Source organism: Canis lupus, chromosome 29, assembly GCF_003254725.2.
Source record: "Canis lupus dingo isolate Sandy chromosome 29, ASM325472v2, whole genome shotgun sequence".
Classification (NCBI taxonomy): domain Eukaryota; kingdom Metazoa; phylum Chordata; class Mammalia; order Carnivora; family Canidae; genus Canis; species Canis lupus.
This window is the reverse complement of record NC_064271.1, coordinates 12,020,738-12,046,566: the sequence shown is the minus strand read 5'-3', so window position 1 is coordinate 12,046,566 and position 25,829 is coordinate 12,020,738. Positions and strand designations below refer to the sequence as shown.

Here is a 25,829-nt window from a genome sequence, read left to right as displayed (position 1 = left end):
ATACAATAACCATTCAGAATTGACTTTAAGTACAACAAATTTAAATCCATTTTTTTTTCCCTGATTACTAAAAAAATGTAGAGGTCATATCAAATGACAGATGCCTTGCTGATTTGTATTGTTTGATCAGTGCTTTCATGGTCATTGCCTCTTCATTCATTTCTTCATTCTCAAAAAACTGATGTATAGATGTGCGAGCATTTTGAGTTGACCAGAAATGGGGGTTTTTAAACTTAATATTGCAATGAGACAAAACACTCTTGTGTTTAAGGCTATGACATCATAATCCACTCCAAGCACAGCAAAGCTAATTAAAATGTGTTTTGACAGCCATTTGTAGAATTTGTAGTCCGTTAAAATAGTTTTGTGTTTCCTTTGACTTTAGGTTCTGAACGTGACACCAAACGATGGCTTTGCTAAAGTCCATTATGGCTTTATCCTGAAGGCACAGAACAAAATTGCCGAGAGCATTCCCTATTTAAAGGTAACTGTCCCTGCCCTTTCTCTTTTTTCATCTTCTGATTCTTTTGAGTCATTTGGAATCCCTTGATTATGCATTGTCAATTGATTGGCATGTACTGCTGAGTCTTTTCATCTTCAAAATCTACACCCCCTGACCATGACATTCATAGGCAGTGATTGACAGTGTTGCATGTAGAAATGCCAACCATAAGAGCAGAGATTTGGAAAAGACGTCCTGAAGAAATTCCTAAAACTGTAATTACTAGTTTTTATTTAAATGGGAAAGATAGACCAAAATTACTAATATAATATTTTAAAATACGAGTAATGCATTAAATGTTCCTTTTACAGTTTAATTATACATTCAGTCTAGTTTGAATGTTTGAATCCTGACTAATGGCAACTGACATAAAGTATGGTAACAAATGTCACCTGAATAGGTCAAACCCCCAAAACTGTGTTAGTTCAAAATATTCAGATTAAAATATGCCATCTTTTTTATCTTGTATGTCTAGTTGAATTCTTGCAAATGCACCAGAATCACACATGGTCTAATTAAGGGCTGTTCAACAGAGCCTTCTTTCATAGTGGAAATATTCTTTATTTGTATGCTCCAGTATGGTAGACACTGGCCACATGTAGCTGTTGGGCATCTGAAAGGTGGCTAATATGACTGAGGAGCTGAATTTTTAACTTTCATTTTAATTCATTTTAATCTAAATGGTGACATGTACCCAACAGCTACCATATTAAGACAGGTAGCTGATGGAATGCTTGTGAACTTTTGTTTTTTAAGTAGCAGTATGTATCACACTTGTCTGATCTCTTTTTTTTTCATATGACTTAAATCAGAGATCTCAAATAGCAACCCACTGATTGCAAATAGCTTGCATATTTTATTTGGCCAGCACAATTCTATTAAAAACAATTTTAATTGCTTGCTTTAGTTAAGAAACTGAGCATTTTATATAATCATGTAAATTTCAGATTTCCCTTGAAAGATCACATCTGGACCACATCCCAGCACAGGAGCAAAGCAATATTGTTCCCTTTGAGGTGGCCTGTGCCCCCTGCCCCCCATCTTTCCTGGCTGTCACCAGGCTTCTATAAACCTTTACATTCCCTACCCAGACCCTCTGGGCATGTGAGTTTCTCTGATTGAAAGTGTTCCTCTTATATTTCCTTTGGCATCATAAGGGACCAGTAGTGCTCTCCATGCTTTAGAGATTGGGGAAACAGAGAGCTGGGTGTGTTAGTTAACCTGTCAGTCAAGAGCCCTGATCACAGCTCTCTTCTGAGTGATGCTACTCCTGTTCCTTGCTGCTACTTTCCAGCATTATGCAAATAAAATGTCTCCCCAATGAAGATAATGAGTTTCTGGTGAAGAGACCTGAAAATGCAGATTTTTAGAAAGAATTTCTTGACATTTAAATTTTTTTTTTTTAGCTTTGTCCTTTTGCTTTTCCAGATTCATTCTCTAGCTTTACTCTCTCTTCTCTCATTCTCTTTGTTGTTGATGTTGTTGTTTATATACACTTCAATTCAGCCCTGAAATGGGGTTGAAATAAGCTAAATGCTTTAGCATAGGATTTGTTTAATAACAACCACATTTTCAAAGAGCCCAGCTGGCTTTAATCCTATTTTAAGTTTTGTAAAAAGATTTCATTAAAAGGTGAGGACACATTTGTTTTGTGTAGAAAGAAATATTATTTTCAGTTGAGTCTCTAGCTCGTCAAACATTTTATGAGCAACGAAACATTTTGGTTCAGGAATAAAAAGCCTCCAGATGACTTATGGTAGGATTTGGAGAGCCAAATAAACGGGATAAATACCCAGTCAAGAAATTCTCTAGGATATTGAAATGTGATTAATTCCACAGAGATGACTCACATACTAATTTTCTGGGCTATTACACTGTTAATTAATGATAAATGTATTGTTAAGTTTGGCTTTATCGCCTCTTTTTGAGTTTGCATTCTAAATGTTGACCAGTAACCTAATTGCCAGACTTCAATATTGAGATGAATTTTTCTGTCCTTAGATTTTTGTATGGTATATAAAGATTAAGTAAATCAATGAATTGGAACTCCTATTTAATTTTTTTCATCAAATACTAGTACTGTCCTTTTTGCAGGAAGGAATAGAATCTGGGGATCCTGGCACTGATGATGGGAGGTTTTACTTCCACCTGGGGGATGCCATGCAGCGGGTTGGGAACAAAGAGGTAAGGAGCTTGTGAATTTCTCGTTCTCTTAACAGAGGGTAACCTTGGGGGTGGGTGAGAGTAACTAAGAAATTTACAATTGAAAAAATATTTTGAGCATGAACTTTGAAGGTAGTGATTAAAACTGTTTAGCTATTTAAACTTTTTTTTTTTAACAACCTAACAACTCCTGCCTAAAAAGAATTTTGGGGCTTTTTGACTTTTATAGTTTCTTCCAAGATACTAGCTGAGTAATCATAAGAGCAACCTCTCAATTAGTCCTGTGTATGTGTAGGGTTGTGAGTGTGTGTGCACACATGTTGGTCTTGGTGTGTAAAGAGATAAGCATTGCTCTGAAAAAATATTTTTTATTTTATTTATTTATTCATTTATTTTAAAGATAGTATTTATTTATTCATGAGAGACACAGAGAGAGAGGCAGAGACATAGGCAGAGGGAGTAGCAGGCTCTCTGTGGGGAGCCCAATGAGGGACTTGATCCTAGGACCCCAGGATTACAACCTGAGCCAAAGGCAGATGCCCAACCACTGAGCCACCGAGGCCTCCCTGGAAAAAAATATTTTTAAAATCATGAAATGAAGAGATGTCTCTGAAGTTGCTTAAATATTTTTAAAATATTTTAACAGTATGCCTAGATTTGTTTTTATTTTGTTTTTGGGATTTAAAAAGTAGTTATTTTTAGAATGAAGTCTTTATTCAGCTAATTCCTAAGCACACCCTACCCAGTGGTTAATTATGTAAATTGCCTTCTGGTGTTCATTACGAAGTTTCAGATGAATACCTGTAGCTCTAGTAATGACAGGCAAATGGAATAGCTAAAACAGGTTGCATGTTTTCTTAGTGATTATTGCTTTTTTTTTTTTACTGAGTACAATGTCAGCTTCTTTAAACATAATATTAGATTACTAATCATGACATCATGTACTGAAGTTCCCAAACTGTCACGATCATGATGATTTATAGGATGTTGGTGGAGAATGGAGCCCTCCTTGTCTGTCTTACATCATCCTGGGGCTCTAAGAGACAGGGAGGGCTCTCCTTACAGACCTGGAATGAGGGTGAAGCGAGACATTGTGTCTTTGTAACCATTGCATTCCATATATGTTGTAAAGTGCAGTCCACTTAAAAGATGAAAATAAAAGATAACACAGCTTCAGGTTTCTAAAACATGGAACCATCTGGACAAGTGAGGGTTCGTGAGAGCAGGGGGGTTTTGTGATGGGGTAATTGCCAGCTAGACACATGAACCAATTTGGTGTAAGAGAGATTTGGATAATTGACACTGTTTTCCTAATATATTTCTGTACATCTGTCCCTTTCCTCTCTAACCTATCAGTCAGGCAACTGGAATAAAATGAGGCATTAGAAGTGGAGAAGGGAAAATAACCTGCTGATTAGTTCTCATTTTTGTGTTCTTTCACTGTTTTAGATATAAATGCCTGGTAGCTCCTTTGAGTGAGAAGGATAAGAAAGACTTTGCTGTAGTATCTAACACTGGATAATGTTCGTGTCTGATTGCAATAAATGTAATTGTCACTAATTAATTTATCTTTGAACATCTCAGGGTCCAGGGCAAAGACAGATAAAAGAAGTCTGCAATTTATTCTCACATCGTAGATGAAAACAGCCCTTACTTCAAGGGCAAAGAATTCACTGCTAAACATTTGTCAGGGGCTTGAGATTTGAACCTATGGGACTGTTCTATCAGCTTAATTATCATTAATATGCAAAGAACATCACAGTTCTTGAATTTCAAAAATTCACAAGGATTCATCCTTACAGCAGAACAAAAAAAAGCTTCGAGGAGCCCTATGTCAGTATGGTCTCAATATTGGGTATTGAATCTGTGAACTCACTGTCACGTTCTGAGTTTGCAAACTGAGAAGCAACCATCCTTTATGTTCCAGTGCAGGGGTTCTGCTCAGGCACTGAGAGAGAAGCAAACCCACAGCCTCTGTGCTGCAGAGGCAGACATAAAATTGTCTTTGAAGAAGGTTTTTCTAACAAGCTTATTTCGAATGAGCAGGAAGAGGGAGGAAGACAAACCATGGTGGTCTTGTAAGGGTTCAGCTGCATCTCTAGTTAGTATTTCTGTAACTCCCAAGGCCACAGCCCCTCTCCTAGTCCAAGTCCAAATCCTGGCTCTCCTGCCTGCCTAGCGTCAGCACATGGGGTTACAGAGATAGCTCCCTTGTCTTCCTCTAAACTGTTTTGCTTCCTGGGTCCCATCTCTCAGTTGATGATATTGCCACCTTCTCTCCAGTTAGGTCAAGGCCTCATTTAGGGAAGTCTGCCTCCTCAACCCCTGGCACCCATCCTGCCTTCCTGCTAGCTCAGTCACTGTTGCTGTTTGCTACGTTCCAACCTCAGGGATGGCTGGACAAGCCCGGCTGTGTCCCACTTTAATCTTACTTTCTTCCAGGCCATCATATGTTCAGAAACCCTACAGTGCAAAATACAAATAAAGTCATATGTCAAAGTGGTAGCATTCATGGTCCTCCACAGTCCAGCTGCAGCCAGCTGTTCCTACCACAGATGTGTCTCACATGGCCCACTGTGCACCACACTCCAGACAGGATGGGCTCCTACTGGGGTCACACCTGACAGGCCTGCACCCCTGACGGGGCCTGGGCTTTCTTGAGTGGGGATCGTTCTTTGGACCTATTATTTCTTTGTGGTGAGTGTGTGTGTGTGTGTATGTGTATGTGTAAACCATACCTGGCAGCAATGTGACTTATAGAAAACATTGATATAAAACACAAGTAAGAAAGTATCCCCAGGTGATCTTTTTGTTTATTTTCATATCTTTTTTTTTTTTTTTCATATCCTTGATTAGAGGTATGGAAGGAAAATAGTAACTAGAGAAAATTTTCAGAGGATTCTAATTTGATCATTGATTTTCTTTCTTTTTTTTAAGATTTTATTTATTTATTTGACAGAGTACAAACAGGGGGAGCAGCAGGGGGAGAGGGAGAAGCAGACTCCCCACTGAGCAGGGAGCCCAATGTGGGTTCTGGGATCATGACCTGAGCCTAAGGCAGATGCTTACCAGCCTGAGCCACCCAGGAGCCCTGATCATTGATTTTCTAGCACACTTGTATAGTAAGAAAGCACTCTGACAGAATTTGTTGGGTCCTCTATATAATTGAAGATAATTTCTTAAAATTCCTGACATATCATTGTCATGGTTTTGTTTCTGTAAGTGGCAGAGGGGCACAAAATTAAGAATCCAGTAGGACTGATGTAAGTGTGACAAAAGACCCTATAGATAATTTAAACATGCCACCATAAGCAAAATGACTTGCATAGGCATCCAGCATGGTGAATATTAAGTCCAGGACTATATCCTGACTTCTAACTCCTGAACTAGAACTATGAGCTTTGCTGGTTTGGTTTTCCTATAATATTTTTTCCCCTCACTTCTGACAATGTGCCTGGTCCATGAAATGAATTGCTACTGACTCTAAAATAAGTGTTTCAAAAAATCAACTTTGGTAATTAATATTGTTGTTCACTTTAACACTGAAAGTAAGGAAATGAAATTCTAAATTTAAATTGGAATATCAAAAATAAATAAATAAATAGGAAATATCTTAAAAAGTCAAATTAATTTCAAAAGTAACATTTAAAAAAAAATCAGACAGTGATTAGCCATTAAAGTTTCTGGCTTTTAAAGAAATTACTTTAGGGCTAAAACTTAATGGATTTAAGGAAAGTATAAGAATGATTAGTATATATATTCTTAATTTGAGATATTATTGAAAAAGATAAATATGAATATCACTTTTGATAGTTTTTTTTTTCTTTTTTAATGATACAAAGATAGAGAGTGGAATGAGTTGCCAGAGCCCTGGGTTATAGTTCAAGATATTTATATCCTTTTTAAACCTCAGTTTCAACATTTATAAAAATGGACATATTTGAGATTATTAGAAAGATCCAATGTGATCACACATGTAAAAGTGAGTAATCAACTGAAAAGTGTTATTGGAATTACGAAGGGATATTGTTATCACATTTGATTTTTTAATGTGAAAACGAAGGAAATTTTGACCTAAGAATTTTAAGACTTTTAAAAGGTAGTATGTTTTACATTTAAAGTATATCTGGGGGAATCCCTGGGTGGCTCAGCAGTTTAGAGCCTGCCTTTGACCCAGGGGGTGATCCTGGAGTCCGGGGATCAAGTCCCACATCGGGTTCCCTGCATGAAGCCTGCTTCTCTCTCTGCCTGTGTCTCTGCCTCTCTCTCTCTCTGTCTTTCATGAATAAATAAATAAAATCTTTAAAAAATAAAATAAAAATAAAGTATATCTGGGAGCACCTGGATGGCTCAGTGATTTGGGCGTCTGACTCTTGGTTTCATCTCCAGTCCTGATCTTGGGGTCGTGAGATGGAGCCCTGCATCGGGCTCCATGCTCAGTGGGGAGTCTACTTGAGATTGTCTTTCTCTCCCTCTGCTGCTCCCCTCCCACCCTCCGTGGTCTCTCAATCTCTCAAGAATATATAAATCTTTAAAAGCAATAATAATAAAAATAAAGTATATCTGTAGTTCTATGAAGATTATTCTTTTTGAGTATCTTCTTAACCTACCTGATACCAAATGCCTGGTTTAATTGATCGAAGTGTATATTTGAAATCACTCTTCAAAAAGTAATCATTAGCTCAGACTTGGAGTATTGAAGGCCGTACTATTAAGTACAACACTGGGGCATCTTCCAACCTGAAGACAATGGAGTGTGCGTGGTGCTGGAACCTTGTAGGGGGGGCCCTGGGGAGCATATGGTGTGGGTGTCACTGGAAGGAGACATATGGCGTAGCATACTCTGCAGCCAGCTGTCCCTGAAAAGGCTAGTCTTCATGGAGGCAAGTTGTATCATGTTACAACTAGCCTAAAGCCACAAATGTTATCCCTCATGGCAGAAAAAAAAACCAAAAAGGAACAAAAAATTCCCCTTTAAAAAATCTAATATGGGCTATTGCTATATTTATTGCCAGCTCAGAATGATACTTCCTTTCTGTCTATTTAATTTTATGGAGAATTTATATCCTCTTACCTTGGGGCCGGCTTCTGAAATGCAGACATGGAGAGAAGGTACATGTGAAAAGAAGTCCTTTTCCTTTCAGCAATCCAATTCAGTAAATGCAAGTATCTTCGAAGAAATTATTAAAATCATAATCCTTTCCTTTTAAAGGAAACATAAAAGTAGAACTTAGAAATGAAAGCTAAAAGATAAAAGCCACTATGGTTTCTTACATTCTTACATTATCTATCCACTTGACAATTAAGTCTTAGATTCTGTGCTGGACACTCTGAGGAAGACCAAAATGAGTGAATCCTCATTATGAGAACATAAAGCCTAAGAGTGAAAACAAAGTGCAGACATGCATTTATAATAATAATATGTCTTTATCAGAAGCCCAATCAAATAATGGTATTTTCACCAGTATAACAGATTTGAGCACCTAACTAGCAAACTATTTAAATGTTACAAAAGTGGGGGCACCTGGGTGGCTTAGTCGGTTAAACATCTATCTTCAGCTCAGGTCTTGGTCCCAGGGTTCTAGAATGAAGTACCGCATCGGGCTCCCTGCTCAGTGGAGAGCCTGCTTGTGCGCACTCTCTCTCTCTCTCTCTGTCAAATAAATAAATAAGATTGTAAAAAAGTAAAATTTAAAAAAATTAATAAATATTGCAAAAGTGATTATTTTTAAATTAATACAGATACTTCATGTGTACGTAGGTCAGTCTCTCTGTTCTTTCAGGCATATAAGTGGTACGAGCTTGGGCACAAGAGGGGACATTTTGCATCTGTATGGCAGCGCTCACTCTACAATGTGCATGGACTGAAAGCCCAGCCATGGTGGACCCCAAAAGAAACAGGCTACACAGAACTAGTGAAGGTGAGTGCTAAGTTAGACTTCATCCTCACGAATCCTTATCTATTTCCTACTCAAAATCAGAGAATGCTTACCATAGAGAGGAATGTCAGGGAGGAGGTCAGTTTTACATCTGGTGACAGTTGCAAAAAAGATTGCATAATGAATCTTTTCATCCCATTAGACAAAAGTTCAGTTTAGTTGGGGAAGAAGGGAATTTTTCTTGAAAAGCAGTTCTGAAACATTTGGACTTTAGGACCACTTTACACTCCTAAAAATTATAGAGCATTCCAAGGAATCTGTAGACAGGGAAGAAAATTATATCGTCTATCAATATAATTATTAGACATTAAAACTAAAAGAAATTAAAACTAAATACTTATGAAATCTTTAAAAATAACAAAGACTTCGTTACACATTAATATAAATAACTTAAAAATAACTTTAGGGATGCCTGGGTGGCTCAGTCAGTTAGGCATCCAACTCTTAGTTAGTTTCAGCTTGGAGTCTACTTTTAAATGTTTTACATTTCTCACTTTTTTTGCTAAAGAATATCTTGAAATATATAAAATATAAGACGTCACTGATGAATTTTTTTCCACTTGGGGGAAAGAAGGTTTCCATGTAGTTTCAATTTACTTACATTAAATAAGTTTTACTTGACCATACTTATTCTGTATTTCATTGTAAAATCAAACTATAATGATCATAATCCAGTTGTAAAGTAGGCCACCATCAGTTAGACTTTGAATATTTTATAAGTCAGAAAAACATGGTGTGGTGACAATGACTGCAGATCGATTTAAAGAGATTCTATATCCAAAACAGAAACGGTACAGGAAAAACATCTTCCTTAACAAATCTACTACGGTTTTGTGCTATCAGCAGTTCTTTCCATTGTAAAATTTTATTCTACCTCAGATTGTATCACATCGAGCTCTTCTGATTCTCTTTCTACCACTTCATCTTTTTCTATTGGTCTCTTTGTAAGTTTATTTCCCTACTATGACTTTTAGGACGCTTTAAAGGTCAAGTACCAGAAATACAACTGGAATCTGGCTTAAGGAATAAGGAATTTGATTTACTGGGGCAAAGGAAGCCTAGCCCAGCAGTAGGGCAGACTTCAGGAGTTGTACACCTAGGTGTAAGAGTGTACAACCCCTGTCTTGTCTCTACACTTCTTCGCTGGTTAGCTTAGTCCTGTGTTTGCTTACTTCAAGACAGTTGTCAGAAGTACCTGGAATGGAAGGTTAGAAAGTGTTTGAGAGCTTCATAACATTGTTGAATCACCACACCAGGCCCAAATGGCCCTCTTGAAACTTCCTAGGAGACTTTGTTCTGGTGATCATAACCAAATCACATGGGCGTTCACAGTTATGAAAGAGTCTGAGAAACTGAGTAGCTAGCAGCAGGCTGGGGCAGCAGGCTTCCAGCAGGAGAGTGTACCTTTCCATCAACCAGGGAACAAAAATCTTTGCCTCCAGTCTGATCGAGCCAATTAAGTCACTTTTCCATTCTGGATGAATTACTGGAAAGGGTCTAAGAGATTATCTTTAAACCAATATATCAACTCCTGAAGCCCAGAAAAAGATCTAAGTCCAGTGGATTAACCTGAAAGGAAATAAACGCCTGAACTATATCAGCGGTCTGGTAGGAAGAAGGAAAGGCACAATGGATGTTGGAAGAGTGACCTCCAGGGTTCGGTGTTCTTGCTAACTGGAGACATGCACTCAGATCCAAACACTGTTCTCTGCTCTCTGTTTTCCCTTTCTTGTCATTCATTTTCTAAAGAAAAAAAACTTTCCACTCTGGTTCAGCTGCTGTTAAAGTTTCTTGTTAAAGTCTTCTTGTTAAAACCAAAGCTGAGCTCCCCAAATGGATTTTTCTGTCATTCTATTCTATCTCCAGCTGCAGAGTGACATTAACATGCAATATGAAAGTTAATTCACCATGTAATCCCATGGTTAATACTCCTTTCCAACTTTATAGTTTTGGTCAGGGATTCAGCTTTACCCAAAATTCCAATTTCATTACTATGTATTTCTTACCACTGCCCTTTACTGTTTATAAATCAGCCAAAATTCCACCTCCCACCAGGGCATCCCATGTGACAGTCTCACCACCCTTTACCCCTTCCTTTTCCCCTTCTCTCCTATCCTCTTCACAGCCAATTCCTATTTATCATCCTTCAGATGTTACAAGTGGTCATTTCTTTTAGGAGAATAAAATAAGGGTCTTTCTGTCCATGTATCCATAAACACCTTATACATCCTTTTAAAGTGCTTATACTGCATTCTAATAGCCTCTGTAGTGCCATATAGTCTCCTGTGTCCTATGCTCTAAGATAGTGGGACCATGTTTGTTGTATTCACGACTACACAGTATCTGATACATGGTGCTCACAAATGAAGTGTGTTGTATACGTTTCTATAATGTTTCTCTAGTTGTCCCATAGATGTGTCAGAAGTCTCAGGGATATAAAAATCATACTACTTATATTTCTTACATATAAGTAGTTGGCACAACATCCTTTTGGGCCTTTCCTGAATGTGGGGAAATTCTCTCCTATTGCTACTGCATTGGGAGGGATGCCTAAAGAAGAAGATCCTCTCTCTCTACCCTATTTGAGGAGGAAGGGACAAGGGCATTCTTTTCTAGAAATTTTTGCTATATAATAGGGAAGGATGTTTATTTTTTTTCTTTTTTTTTTTCTTTTTTTTGGGGGGGGAAGGATGTTTAAAGTATCCAGAGTTCCTGTTGAAATATCAAGTATTTAATTATGCTTATAAAATATTGGGGGATGGGGCAGGATTTTGGAATGACAAGGGGAATATCTTTGCAACTCTGCCCCTCCATAAAAGCGATGAAAGCACTGAGAAAATTGTCAAAAATCAACATTTGCTGAGCTCTGTACATCAACCAAAGAGTTGCAGTAATTTAAGGAACATTTATTCAAGAAAATCTGCTAAGCCTCAGTAAGAACAGAAGGATTTGTGGGATACTAACTTGACTTGCTCTCATCCATTCCTCCCCAGCTGAGGATAGCCTTGAAAACTGGCAGTCTCATACTAGTTGTGACGACCATGAAGACCATAGCCTGGTGGGCATCAAAGTAACATGATTAGGTTTGGGACCTTTTGCCAAGTTTTATATCCAGAGCACTGTCCCTATTTGACCTATCTTGTGCTGCTTGGAAAGCCCCACTCTCAGGACACTGTTGTTATTTGACCTCATGCTTTGTCCCAGGATATCAGTCAAAAGAATCAGTGGCAGTGTTTTAAATATTGGGGTAAATGAAAACCTGCCCCCCACACACACACACAAGAAAAGTGCATAATAAAGAAAATCTGATGAACAGGATGTCCATGAGGGTCTCTGAAAAGCTCTGACACATTCCCGTGGATGTATATTTCAATGCATGTATGCTCTGAGGTGTGTGCCCAGGAAATGCCCAGGAGGGCCACAGTCTTTTTCCTTTAGCTGACTCTGAAGCTTGGTACAGGCAAGAAATGAAGGCTAGAGCAGAGTGGTAAACTGCCAGAGCATTGCAAGCATGCCAGAACTCATACAGAGCCCCTCAAAAAAGGAGGGAAGAGTTAGTAGTTCAAGCAATTAAGGTAATCTGTGACCATGCATTAGCTGACTATTAAGCTAACCAAGAAGAGGTGTTAGTCGTCATGCATGACAATAGATTGTAAGAGACTTCATAGAATTAATCCAAGAAAGTTGCTAAACAAACAAGTAGCAACAACAACAAATGCTGGAAGAGAGCAGCTGAGATTTTTAGAGTTGCCACATTATCTAAAATGTCTAGTCGCAATGAAAATTATATACCGCACAAAGAAACAGAAAAGAATATGTATATAATAGGAAACTACAGTCAATAGAAACTGTTAATGAGGAGCCTAGAGGCTGAACTTACTGGACGAAGACTTTAAATCAGTATTATAAATATGTCCAAATAACCAAAGGAAATCATATCTAAAAAATTAAAGGAGATCATGACAATGACAGCTCACTTAATAGGGGATATTACTAAAGTAGTGTAAATATAGGAAAGAACCAACTGGGAAATCTGAAACCACAAAGTATAACATCTGACATATAAAATCACCCCAAGAGGCTCCACAGCAGATTTGAGCTGATAGAAGAAATACTGAGCAAACTTGAAGGTAGGTCGACTGAAATTATTCATACAGAAAGAACAGGGAACAGAAAGGAAAGAGAGTGAAGGGAACAGAAAGAAAAGAAAGTGAAGACAACAATCTGTGGGACACTGGCAAGTATGACCATATATACATAATAGAGTCCTCAGGTGAGAAGAAAGAGAGTGGCAGAAAATTTATTAGAAGAAATAATGGCCAAAAACATAGCAAATTAGATGAAAAGCATTACATATCCAAGAAGCTCAGCGAACTTCAAGTAGAATAAACTCAAGAAACATACCTAGACACGTCTTAGTCAAACTTTCAAAAGCCAAAAACAAAGTCTTTTGATGTTACAAAGAGGACTTATTGTGGAAAAGGATTCGTCAATATGATTAATGGCTAACTTTTCCTCAGAAACCATGGAGTCCAGAAGGCAGAGGGATGACATTTAAATACAGAAAGAAAAAGGGTGGCAACCAAAAGTTTTGTACCTAGCAAAATGATCTCAAAAATAAAGGAGAAATTAAGACATTCCTAGAGAAATAAAAACTGGGAGAATTTCATGCTAGTAGACCTACTCTACAATAAATACTAAATGCAGTTGTTCAGATTGAGATGAAAACACTAGATGGTAACATAAATGCGCATGAAGGAAAATAGAGCATTACTAAAGATAACTGCATGGATAAACATAACAGAGATTACATTTTTTTTTCCTTATCACTCTTTTTTTCTTACGTCAGATTTTTAGAAGTACCATAAGGTAGACATAAAGATCAGTGCAATAGAACTAAGAGCCCAGAAATAAACTCATATATTTGTGATCAATTGCTTTTTGACAAGTGCCAAGATAATGCAATTGGGAAAGAATTGTCTTTTCACAAATCATGCTGGGACAACTGGATATCCATATGCAAAAAATTAGTTAGCTCATACTGAATATGAAAATGAACTCAAAACAGAAATAGACCTAAATGTAAGAGATAAGACTGTAAAACTTATAGAAGAAAACACAGAAGTGAGTCTTTATAACATTGAGTTAGGCAATCTTTTTTTTTAGATATGACACCAAAAGTACAGTGATAATGGCAAAATATATAAATTAGATGTTATCAATTTTAAACTTTCATGTTTCAAAGAACACAATCAAGTGAAAATAAAATCCACAGAATGAGAAGTAGTATTTGCAAGTCATTATCTGACAAAAGACTTATATCCAGAATATATTAAGAACTTTGATACCTCAATATAGAGGCAACCCAGTTTTAAAATGGGAAGAGATTTGAATAGACATTTATTGAAAGAAGATCTGTGAATGGCTGAGAAGCACATGAAAAGATGCTGAATGTTATTTATCATTAGGAAAATGCAGATCAAAACCACAGGATGACCCTACGCTTGCGGCAAAGCAAACAGGAGGTCGGGCCTGTCCTCACCGGGTGTCACACACTGAGAGGTCCTGTTGTAAAGAAACAAAATGAAACAAAAAGTCACCAAAAAGTTTGTATAAAGACCTATTTTTGTACTACTTGGGGACTCTTCCTGCATGTCAGCAATAAAACTCCTGACCTGGAAAAAAAAAGAAATTTAAAGTTAGCGTTAGGGTTAGGGTTAGGGTTAGGGTTAGGGTTAGGGTTAGGGTTAGGGTGAGGATGGCTATAACAAAAAAGATGAATATTAACAAGTGTTAGCAAGTATATGGAGAAATTGGAGCCCTCAAACTTTGCTGGTGGCAATATCAAGGGATGCAGCCACTTGGGAAAGCAATTTAGCAGTTCCTCAAAAAATTAAACAGTTATGGCCCAGCAATTTCACTCTTAGGCATATAACCAAGAGAAATATAACATTTATCCAAAAAGATGTACATGATTGTTCATAATAGCATTATTAGTAACACCAAAAAAGTGGAAGCAACCTAAATGCCCATCTAAATAATGAATGAATGAGTAAACAAAATGTGGTCTATCTACACAATGGCAATAAAAAAGAAATGAAGTGGGATCCCTGGGTGGCGCAGTGGTTTGGCGCCTGCCTTTGGCCCAGGGCGCGATCCTGGAGACCCGGGATCGAATCCCACGTCAGGCTCCCAGTGCATGGAGCCTGCTTCTCCCTCTGCCTGTGTCTCTGCCTCTCTCTCTCTCTCTCTCTCTCTCTCTCTGCGTGACTATCATAAAAAAATTTAAGAAAAAAAAAAAAGAAATGAAGTACTGATGCATGGTACCACATGGATGAACCTTAAAAAATATATTTTTTAAGATTTTATTTATTTATTCATGAGAGACATAGAAAGAGAGAGAGGCAGAGACATAGGCAGAGAGAGAAACAGGCTCCATGCAGGGAGCCCGATGCAGGACTCGATCCCAGGACTCCAGGATCATGTGCTGGGCTGAAGGCAGGTGCTCAATCGCTGAGCCACCCAGGTGTCCCAAACCTTAAAAATTATTAAGCTGAGTGAAAGAAACCAGTCATAAGAGACTACCTATTAGATGATTCTGTTCATATGAACTATCCAGGGGTGCCTGGTTGGCTCAGTCAGTTAAGCGTCAGGCTCTTGGTTTCAGATCAGATTATGATCTCAGATCTCATGGGTTGGGAGATCGATCTCCAGGTCGGGCTCTGCACTCAATGGGGAGTCTGCTTGAAGATTCTCTCCCTCTGCTCCCTGCCCCCAAATCATATATGCATGTGCTTGCTCTCTCTCTCTAAAATAAATACATTCTTTTTAAAAAAAAGAGAGAATGAGAAGACATTCTGTTTACATGAACTGTCCAAATGAGGCAAATGCATGGAGATGGAAAATAGATTGTTAATTGCCAGGGACTAAGGAGATGAGATGAGGGAGGTGACTGCTGGTGGGTAAGGGGTTACTTTTGGCATGATGAAAAGGTTTTAAAACAAAGTTGATGGTTGCACAACTATGTGAATATATTAAAAACCACTGTATGGTAAAAGTTAGTTGAGTGAGGGGCATCTGAGTGCTTACGTGCCTGCCTTCAGCCCTGGGATGAAGCCCCGAGTTGGGCTCCCTGCTCAGTGGGGAGTCTGCTACTCCCTTGCCATCTGTCCCTTCCCCCACTGATGCTTTCTCTCTCTTTCTTTCAAATAAATAATAAAGAAAAATCTTTAAAAGAACTTATTTTTTAAAAAGCTGAATTTTGTTATGTGAGTTATCGCTCAATAAATCTGTTAACGAAAATAGGAAACTATGGTAGCATATTGTAATTCGAGTATGTTTAAAATAAATAGGTTTCTGAAGAGTTGATGGAAAACACCTAACTTAATCATCTACCAGTAAGGCAAGATAGTGAAACAGTTTAGTTCAGAGCATAGGGCTCATGGTCACATGCCTTATTTTGATATTTTGGTCCATCCCTTACTAGCTATGTGACATTGAGCAACACTTCTTTGTGTTTTAATTTCATTATCTGCAGAGTACCTGTGGAAATAATATTTGTTCCCTGGTTGTTCAAATTTAGTAAGTAAATAGGAAGTGCTCAATAAGTATTAATTATTACTCTTTGTAATTTTAATTACCTTGTTTTTCATAGGAAAATATTTTCTAGTTTCTAAAAAACAACTTGGAAAGCCAATTTTGAAATATTATGTATTACTGAAATAATATAACAGTTATGGTATGTGAAACACTTCCCGTTTACAATCAATGCACTGAGCATTTTTGTATAATACTTCTAATCTTTTTATTTATTTATTTATTTTTTTTGATGGGTAAAATTCTGTTGTTTAATAATTCACAGTTGAAATTACATTGCATATCTACAGAATGTTTGAGATCAACTGAGACAAATTGCTTTCTCAGTTTCTATGCTATCAGTTACATAAGACAATAAAAATACAGATTAGTTCTCTTAAAGTAGGAATGTTGCTTGTAAGTGATTTGGGATTTCTTCTTCTCATTGGTGCTTATGTTACCCACTACAAATTCTGCTTATTTAGGTGGATCCTCACTACTCCTTGACAAGCCTCGGGTTCATTTCTTATTGAATCCTTTATACATGTTGACAAATTGCAATTTTCAGATCTTTACCTTTCTCACCTCTTCCTTTTCCCTATTCTCTTATCTTGCTTTTTAATGTATTAAAATAAAGACCATCAAGGGTAAACATCTGTCCTTTCTGCTTAAACTATTTTTCTGAGTTAATTCTTTCTTCCATTCCTTCTATCTCAAACAGAACTTATAGTTCTTAAAAGTTAGCTTTTGCTTCTGCTTCTTTATTATAAAGAAAATAATTATTAAGTATCAACTGTGTACAAGACATTGTGTTCATTCTTTTACTTCTCCCTAATTGTTTTTTTGTTTTTTTTTATTGGTGTTCAATTTACTAACATACAGAATACCCAGTGCCCGTCACCCATTCACTCCCACCCCCCTCTAATCTTTTTAAAACTCTGCAAGTTTTGTCCCCACTTATATATGAGTAAAATAAGGAGTAGAGAAATGAAATTTCCCCATGGTCCCATATTTAATGCTGGCAGGGCTGGGATTTGAATGAAAATCATTGTCCTTAAAGTCCCTACCCTTGCTGTAGCCCACTCTACCTCAGAGTTACTGATAATGTCTGCTCTTGGTTTCATGTCCTTCTCCTTTTTGCCAGTAAGGTCTTCATTTCAAAATTCTGTTTCCCTAGACTTCTTGATTTCAGCCCTCCCTGTTTTAATTTCTCTTCTATTTAAGAAGAAAACAGGGCCTGGGCATTGATCAACAGGTCCCCAGCAGCATAGAATCTCAGAAGGTGACATCTTGTGTTTGAAATTACTTGCTAACTATCTTCATTTATATAGAAATGTTAATATTGTGTCTAGTTATGACTTTCAAATAAAAAATAATTTCAAGGTGACCATTTGCCAATACTGACCCTGACAAGAGAGAGCCTGCTGTGTAAGGAAATCCAGGGCTAATGATGATTTAGTTGACAAATACTTGCACATCAAGATTCCTTCCATTTTCAAATTATAGTTTTAATTATTACGGACTATGGATTGATCATTAACATCTTAAAGTAGGAACCTTCTAGATCAGATAGCTGCCATTTGTGGCCAAAATCCTTTTAGGATCATTATGGCCTTCACATGACAATTAACTACTATGGATAGCACATTTCCATTTCAATTATTCTCAGTGTATGTTCCAGTGAGAAGTAGAGTGCAATTTTCTTGAACATCATGGGATGATATTCAGTGAAGATGGATCATCTGTGTTTTTCCCTTTTGTTGGGTGGTAATTGTCCGCCACCCCCCACCTGCATTGTGTAGTTTGCAGTTTAGCAACTCTGTGCACTAGGGGTGGTAAAGGCTATGGCAACTGAATGGGAAAAAAAAAATATATTAGAGAAAAATATTCCAGTAGAGTTTTCTTTTTTAGGCATATTTTCACTAAAAGCGAATAGGTTGCTGCCCAAATCACAAATATCAAAGCCATAAGTGCTTTGGGGCTATTTAACATAGAAATTGAAACAAATGGATTAAAGTCTTTGCTAGGTTATAAATAGAAAAGATCTCTTCTAGCCAGGGAAAAGCCACCATTCCATTGAGTTTTGTTCTTCCCTTTTTGAGATTAGCTTTTTGATCTGCATTACTCTATGCCTAATTTAGATGTAAACAATGCATGCATAGAAATTACTGTAATAACATTGAAACAACAACAAGCTAATAGCAACCAAAAACTGTAGTTTGGGTTTTTTTTAAGATTTTATTTATGTATTTGAGAGAGAGAAAGCGTGTGCATGCATGCACAAATGGGAAGGAGCAGAGGGAGAGAGACAAGCAGACTCCATGCTAAGCCGAAAGCCCAACATGCAGCTCAATCCCAGGACGCTGAGATCATGACCTGAGCTGATATCAAGAGTCAGATGCTTAACTGACTAAGCCACTCAGGTGATCCTGAAAACTATATAGTTTTAAATACACCTTTTCTATTTGTGTTTCCTGATACGTCTTTGCATTCATCACGGGCAAAAGGAAAACTCTTGCATCCTTTTTTTTTTTTTTAAGATTGATTTTATTTATTTATTTATTTATTTATTCATTCATTCATTCATTCATTTATTTATTTATTTATGAAAGACACAAAGAGAAAAAGAGAGAGAGAGGCAGAGACACAGGCAGAGGGAGAAGCAGGCTTCATGCAGGGAGCCTGACATGGGACTCTATCCTAGGTCTCCAGGATCACGCCCTGGGCTAAAGTGATCAGCTAAACTGATCAGCTAAACTGCTGAGCCACCCAGGCTGCCCTCTTGCATCCTTTTTCTGAGTTTTTCAGAGCAGCTGCTCTGATACAAATGAATAGCATCACAAGTGAGTTTCCCCTTCCTCATATTGTACTTGTATTAGTTGGAGGAGTGCCCAGTAATATTTTTCTGATGGCATGACACAGTGCATAAGAATGATTGATTAAAGTGATACTCTGTCATTTTCCTTCAGACTGTGGCTTTTAATTAAGAAATCCATTCTGTATGAATAATGTCAACTTGACAAAAAAAAGACTTACACAGTAATACATCAGTGGTTCAACATTTCTATCTGTTCAATATTTTCTATCTATGTGATTAAATATTTGAATGTTTCCACTGAACTGCTTTTGAAATGAAAAGGATTAAGAAAGAAGCAAAAATGTCAGATTTACTGTGGAATTAAGCTGTAAATTAAGCAGATTAGCAATTTTCTATGAAAGTAAGTACCATACTATAAAGAAGTGCTAAAAGCAGTTCCTTAAGATTAACATAATAGTTTAATCCTATTTTTCTAAATCAAACCTTAAACTTTTGGGACTCTAAAGACACTTTCACAAAACATAACAACCAAATGGCAGTAGGAGTCCAGAGAATCCAGGAAATTGGATGGTGATATAACTTAAAGTGCACTCTAACTGTACACTTTAAAGGGCTCAGCAGTTGGAAGCATTAGTTTGGTTCTCAGTTTTGACCCCTGGGGAAGGTCATTTCACCCTCTGAGCCTCAGCTTCTTTATCTCTAAATTCAAGATAATTACCTCAGTTTCTTCTCTACTGCAAGGTTTTAGTGAGGCACAAAAATGAAACAAAACACAATACAGTGAAAATCTGCCATCATGGATGTTCCTATTTGCGTTGAGCCCTTAACAGGAATCAACACTCGGCCAAGTTTCTAGGATGGCATATGATACCAGTTACAGCAACACAGCGAAAGAATAAAATATATTCTATTCTTTGAATTACTTCAAACTAAATGATTTTTTTCTTTCTCAGAGTGAGATTGGTGAGTTTTCAGTATTGGTCAATGAAAAAAAAAAAGTCTAAAAATTATCTTTATCTGTGATTCTCTTTGGGAATTCACAGTACAGTGTTTAATATTTCAGAAAAATTGTGAACTGTATCTGTTTGCTGTTCTAAAATTTTGAAACCTATAGGTCATAATCTATATGTCAGTAACATCCACATGGGTTGATGTCTTAAATATGCCTATGCACATATAGATAATCTGTTTATCAAGAAATGTATTGATTATATGCACAGAAAGCTTCCCCGTCAGACCCTTAGGGTTTTTGCTGATGGTAGGGACTTGGAGGTTTTTGCTTGCTCAGTGCACTGGTCCCTGTAGGCAGAGTGGAGAAGGGTGGTGATACTTCGCCTCCTCTTTTAACTGCCTCTGACCAAGAATGTTGGTCCACAAGCCTGCCAGTCTGGCCTAGGGCATAAGGAATAGGAGTCTCATTTGCTTCCTGAAGTCCTCAGGCTAGATGTTTTCCTTGGCAACCTGGACTATCTTTTCTCCTTTATCCTGGTAGAAAATACCCTTTCTCTGCCACTTTCTAGGAAGAGCTAAATCCAGTTCCCTTGCCTTGGTGCAGGGTACCTTATCTTAACCTTTTTCTTCAGTAAGGATAATGAGAGACTTAAAGTACAAATGGACAGTGTCCACACTGCCCACATATAAACTAGACCACATATAAAACTAGAACCTTGACCCACAGCCTGCAGCAAACTGCCTAGGAAACTGCCTCCTTTTCTAAATAACCCAGGAAGGCAGCCTCCTGTAAACCAGACTTTCAGGAAGCCAGATTGGCCAGGTAGCAATCTCTAGTGACAATCCAGGAAGCTAAAGAATAATTTCTGTAACAATTGCCCTAAATGTCCAGGACTTGATTAATAACTGACAGCTTCCTTAATGCTTGCCCCTGCCTCCAACTTAGGACATATCCGAGAAAGCCAGATACTCTCTCCTAACCAGTCATATAGGATGCTCACTTCTAGTTACCTGCTAACAGCCTCCGCTCAGGGTACCCCGAAGCCTTTCCTTTTTTCACCTTTAAACTTTCCCACTTCTTCACCAAAGCACAGGTCATGGTGGCTGGCTCCCTTGCTATATGAATAAATAGCCTTTTGTTTTTCTCGTTCAGTTGGTCTTTATTTCCACAATGAGAAATGTCAGATATTTTCTTTTATCTTTATATTCAAACTCGGAAAAACAGGAAATCTGATTAAAATGCATCAGTACCAGAAAGAGATTGCTTTTTTAATGCTACTAATTTCCCCAGAGATTTTGTTGAAATTATTGCAAAGAGAGTTTGCTGTGAGAGCATCGCACTCACTGTGGCATTTGCTGTGATTCATAGCTTCAGCTCAGCACTCAGGGGGATGCCCTCTACCCTCTAAGGCAGAGTACACTACTCTTGTCTTATCTAGGATATGCTATCCAAGTTTCATTATCATGGTATAAAGTATAGGCATGTCTTGGCTAGGATTTAAGCTGATTTTATATCTCAAAAAATTAGATACAGAATTCCCAGGTAATAATTAACATGTTTGCAGCCAATTATATGGAATTTGGTATATATTGTACTAATGCACCACTGCTACCAGTTCATTCTAACTCCAATTTAACATAGAAACTTTACCTAAAATAGTCTTTGGCCACATGCCTTCTCTGGATTTAGAGTTAGAATCTTGCAAGGTATATACACACCTCTGGGACTTCTCAATTGCCAATATCTATTTTCTCCCTTCCCTTTTTTTCTTTTTTTTTTTTTTTTTTTAAGATTTTATTTATTTATTCCTGAGAGTCACAGAGAGAAGCACAGAGACATAGGCACAGGGAGAAATAGGCTCCCTGTGGGGAGCCCATTGCAGGACTCAATCTCAGGACCCTGGGATCACTACCTGAGCCAAAGGCAGACCACTCAACCACTGAGCCACTCAGGTGTCCCATCGCTTCCCTTTTTCTTAACAGCTAATCATAGGCAGTTACGTACCTACTCTATAGGCAATTACGTACCTACTCTTATTTATATTAATCTGATCACTAGGAGTTCTTATCACATGTTTTGTCCACATGTTACAAGCATAATTCTTCCTGCCTGTTTCCATGACTATGTTTTATTTTGTTCGTAAATGTACTATTTTCCATGTTGATGTGAATTTACTCATGATCCCCTTCCATCTGCTATTTTCCCTCCTAGCTGCAACTAGTTCTAACTTGAATGTACCTTTATGTTATGTGTTGATTGTGTCCCCCCAAATTCATATTTTGAAGCACTAACCCTCCAATACCTCAGAATGTTACTATTTAGAGATAGGGTCATTAAAGAGGTAGCTAAATTAAAATGAGGCCACTGGGGTGGGCCCTAATCCAATATAACTAGTGTCCTGATGGGAAAAGGGAAATTTGGACACATGGAGGGGATGTGTGCTCACGTGGAAGAAAGACCATGTGAGGACACAGCTAGATCTGCTAGGCAGGGAGTGAGCTCAAAAGAAACCAAACTTGCCAACACCTTGATCTTGGCCTTCCAGCCTCCAAACCTGTAAGACAGTAGATTTAGATTGTTTAAGTCACCCAGTCTGTGGTATTTATATATTATGGCAACCTCCACAAACTAACACCATTCGTGAAGAAACTCCCATTACTTAGCAGTCTGCAATGTTTACTTACTGCCTTAGCAAAAACATTTCTCTGAACAGTTCTATTTTCCTACATAGAAGAAAATATTTAAAGCTCAGTTAGATGAATAATGCTTGACTAGGACAAAATTAAAAGTGATCTTATGTCAGGCTTCAAGGATCATAATCAATTTTGTCATCATCTGACCACATCATGGAATTAGGGGCATACCAACCAAATGATGCAAAGGAAGTATGTAGGCCAAGTGAGAAGAAATTAGCGTGACAATAAATCAATATGTGGAATAGCAAGGCTTGATTTAAAATGTGAACTATGTTGGGATGCCTGGGTGGCTGAGTGGTTGAGGGGCTGCCTTTGATTCAGGGTATGATCGCAGAGTTCCAGGGTTGGGTCCCACATTGGGCTTCCTGCGGAGAGCCTGCTTCTCCCTCTGTCTGTGCCTCTGCCTCTCTCTCTGTGTCTCATGAACAAATAAATACAATCTTTAAAAATTAAATAAATAAATAAATATTAAAATAAAATATGAAATATGTTGCTGAGAACTCTTTTCTTCTCTCTGCTGCCTATCTCTGTTGTGTAAAATGGCATCACTTTGAATTTGGTGAAGTTTTGAAGATGCATCCCAGGGATTACTAAGAGGTTTTGCAGGCTAATAGGATTTTGTTTTCTCAGTTTTACTAGAAGATCCTTCTAGTCTACAAGAAAAAAAAAGGGGGGGGGGGGAATAAATAAGAACCACCTGTTCCAGATGTATAGAAAATATGGGTGAAGAATGATTAAGGAGAATTGAGCAATACATTTAGTATCTCCCACATGAAATCTCACTTAAATGATAATAAAAGAATTTTAAGAAGAAAAAATGACAGTAGAAAAGAAAAACTTCACTTAAATGACAATAAAAATGTACATTTACAAATTTAAAAAAAATAAGGCAAGAGAGAGACAAGAACAGATGAAACAGATGTTTTTGTTTGTCTTTTGAAAACATAATAGGGGAGTAGAATGTGACTTGGCCATCCCAAGAAAGGTGAAAGCCATGGAAGTGATTGTGGAGGGGCTTCCAAAGAGAAGGCATTGAAGGTACCTGGTACTGCAGCAACTGCATGGCCTCAGAGGATAGGCTGCTCTCCCTACATTGCAGATGCCCAGTGAAGAAACTGGCTTGATGATGCACCCAACCGGGAGGCCTGTCAACCATGTGCCTTCCCCTTTCACACAGCTCCGAACACTGTATCAGTCCTGTAGGACTCACAGCCGAGGTCTGTCTAACATGGGAGAGACCCCTCAATGTGAAAGAAAATAAAGAACTGAACAAAGAATATAGTAAGGGGAAACAGAAACTGTGAGGAGCAAATGCCAAAAGAAATAGTATTTCTAAGATAACTCAGGGCAGTAAGAAAACAGTATAGCCACGATAATGTGGATTGGATAATGTGGAAGGGAAAAAGACCCAAATTGGGCTCTCTCAGAAATACGTAAAATATGACTTGCAAAAGTAAGAATTTCGTAGCATCATTAGAAGCTAAGTCAAGAAAATCTCTCAGAAGGGTAAAACAAAAAAGATTGAAAATAGAGAAGTTAGGAAAACTAGAGGCTCACTTTAACGTGCTCAACATAACAAACAAAAGAAGTTCCAGAAAGAATAGGGAAGGAATGGAGAAGAAATTACTAAAGAAATAAGACTGGATAGTCTCCAATTGAAAAAAAATGAGTTTCCATATTGAAGGGACCAGTAAGTAACGAGCTTTCAGGAAATTTCAGGAAGCCAGAAATAGAAGATTTTAAAATCCTCATCATTACCATCATACCTGTACTTACACAGAACAGAGGTACTTTGGGCACATTTAATCTTAGAGGCTCTTGAGGAAAATTGTAGTAGTTCACGCTCTTTATAAATGAGGAACCTAAGGCACAGTGGATAAGTAAATTGCCCAATATCACATAGCTGGTAAGTGGGAGAGACATTTCCAAACCAGGCAGTCCAGCTCCATACCCACTACACTACTGATTTCTATAAAGTTTTCTCAGGGACCAAAAAAAAGGAATCTAAAGGTCAGATCTCCCAACAGCAACACTAAAAGTTATAATATAAAATGGCATTGTTCTCAAAATTCTCAGGAGAAAGTTATTTACTACCTCAAATTGTATAAACAGGCAAGCCTTCAGTCAGGTAGAAATACAGCTTCAGATATTTTCAGAAATTTAGTGTTACCTGTGCTGTGTCCTTTCTTGGGAACAACTAGAATGCAGTAATTAGGAAGATAACCATAGGCCAAAAGCCAAGGAAAGTTCCCTGATGATGCTTGCCCAGCACGTCCAGATCAAAGCAAGGCAGGTGGCTACTGCAGGGTTATCTTCAGAAAAAGAAAGAAAGTTGTGGCTTCTCTGATGTTTTTGGCAAGGGGCAGAATAGTATCAAGAGATTTTGTATCACTCTTTAAGTGCTATGAAGGAGAAACAGTGTTAAGTGCATTAGAAAATGAAGCCAAAGAAAAGAGGGCAGAAACGTGGGATGAAGGATAATCATCACAGTATGACTCAAGGGCAAATGATACCTCATTGTCATGATGTTATAAAACCCGAATGTGAATTTACCCAGATGTATGAAAGATTTGTGAAATTAACTGTTGCTAGATTGAGGAGAGGGCAAAGAAGACATCACATTATTAACTTGTTACCTTCCCTAGGAGAAAAATGAGTGATAATGTCTGAAATGAATAAATCAAGAAATAACAGTATAAACATAGTATTTATATAGAAGCAAGTAAATAGCAGAAGAGGTGTTCAAAGGAATTAACGGGGTTGGACTCAGGATGGGGGAAGACTTGAGTGAGAGACAGCTGCTTTTATCATAAGACCTGTAGTATTATTTGACTTTTAAAAATATGTACTTTTAATTGAGTGAAAATAGAAAGGGCAATTTAACTATTTAACTGTAAGAATTAATTTAGCTTTAGCTAGCTCTTCTCAAGACTTTTCTGCAAGAAATCCATTTTAGGAGAAGACTTTAAAAATGGACTTAATCTATTTTGATGTTGAAGAGAAAAGCTGCTGTTGGTAATCCAAGTGAATGAACCAAATATCTGGGAAGTGAGGACATCAACTGCTTGGAGAGGGTCTGCATTAAAGAGAACCGTAGTGTGTTGTGGGATTAATGAGGCTTGAAGCTGGGTACTCCACTTAGAGATAACAAAAGTGCCAAATATAGCTGAGGTTCAATAAAAGG

General features: G+C 37.7%; 1 protein-coding gene across 13 annotated transcripts in view; it reads left to right on the top strand.

Annotated features, from left to right (window-relative positions):
• Nucleotides 1–25,829, top strand: part of ASPH (aspartate beta-hydroxylase) — a 213,038-nt gene that overhangs the window by 161,467 nt on the left and 25,742 nt on the right. For all 13 annotated transcript variants that reach the window (XM_035708219.2, XM_049103940.1, XM_035708218.2 and 10 more), the window contains 3 exons: nt 386–484; nt 2,597–2,686; nt 8,449–8,586. In XM_035708219.2, coding sequence (XP_035564112.2) covers nt 386–484; nt 2,597–2,686; nt 8,449–8,586 — 327 coding nt within the window. The remainder of the gene's footprint in view (nt 1–385; nt 485–2,596; nt 2,687–8,448; nt 8,587–25,829) is intronic.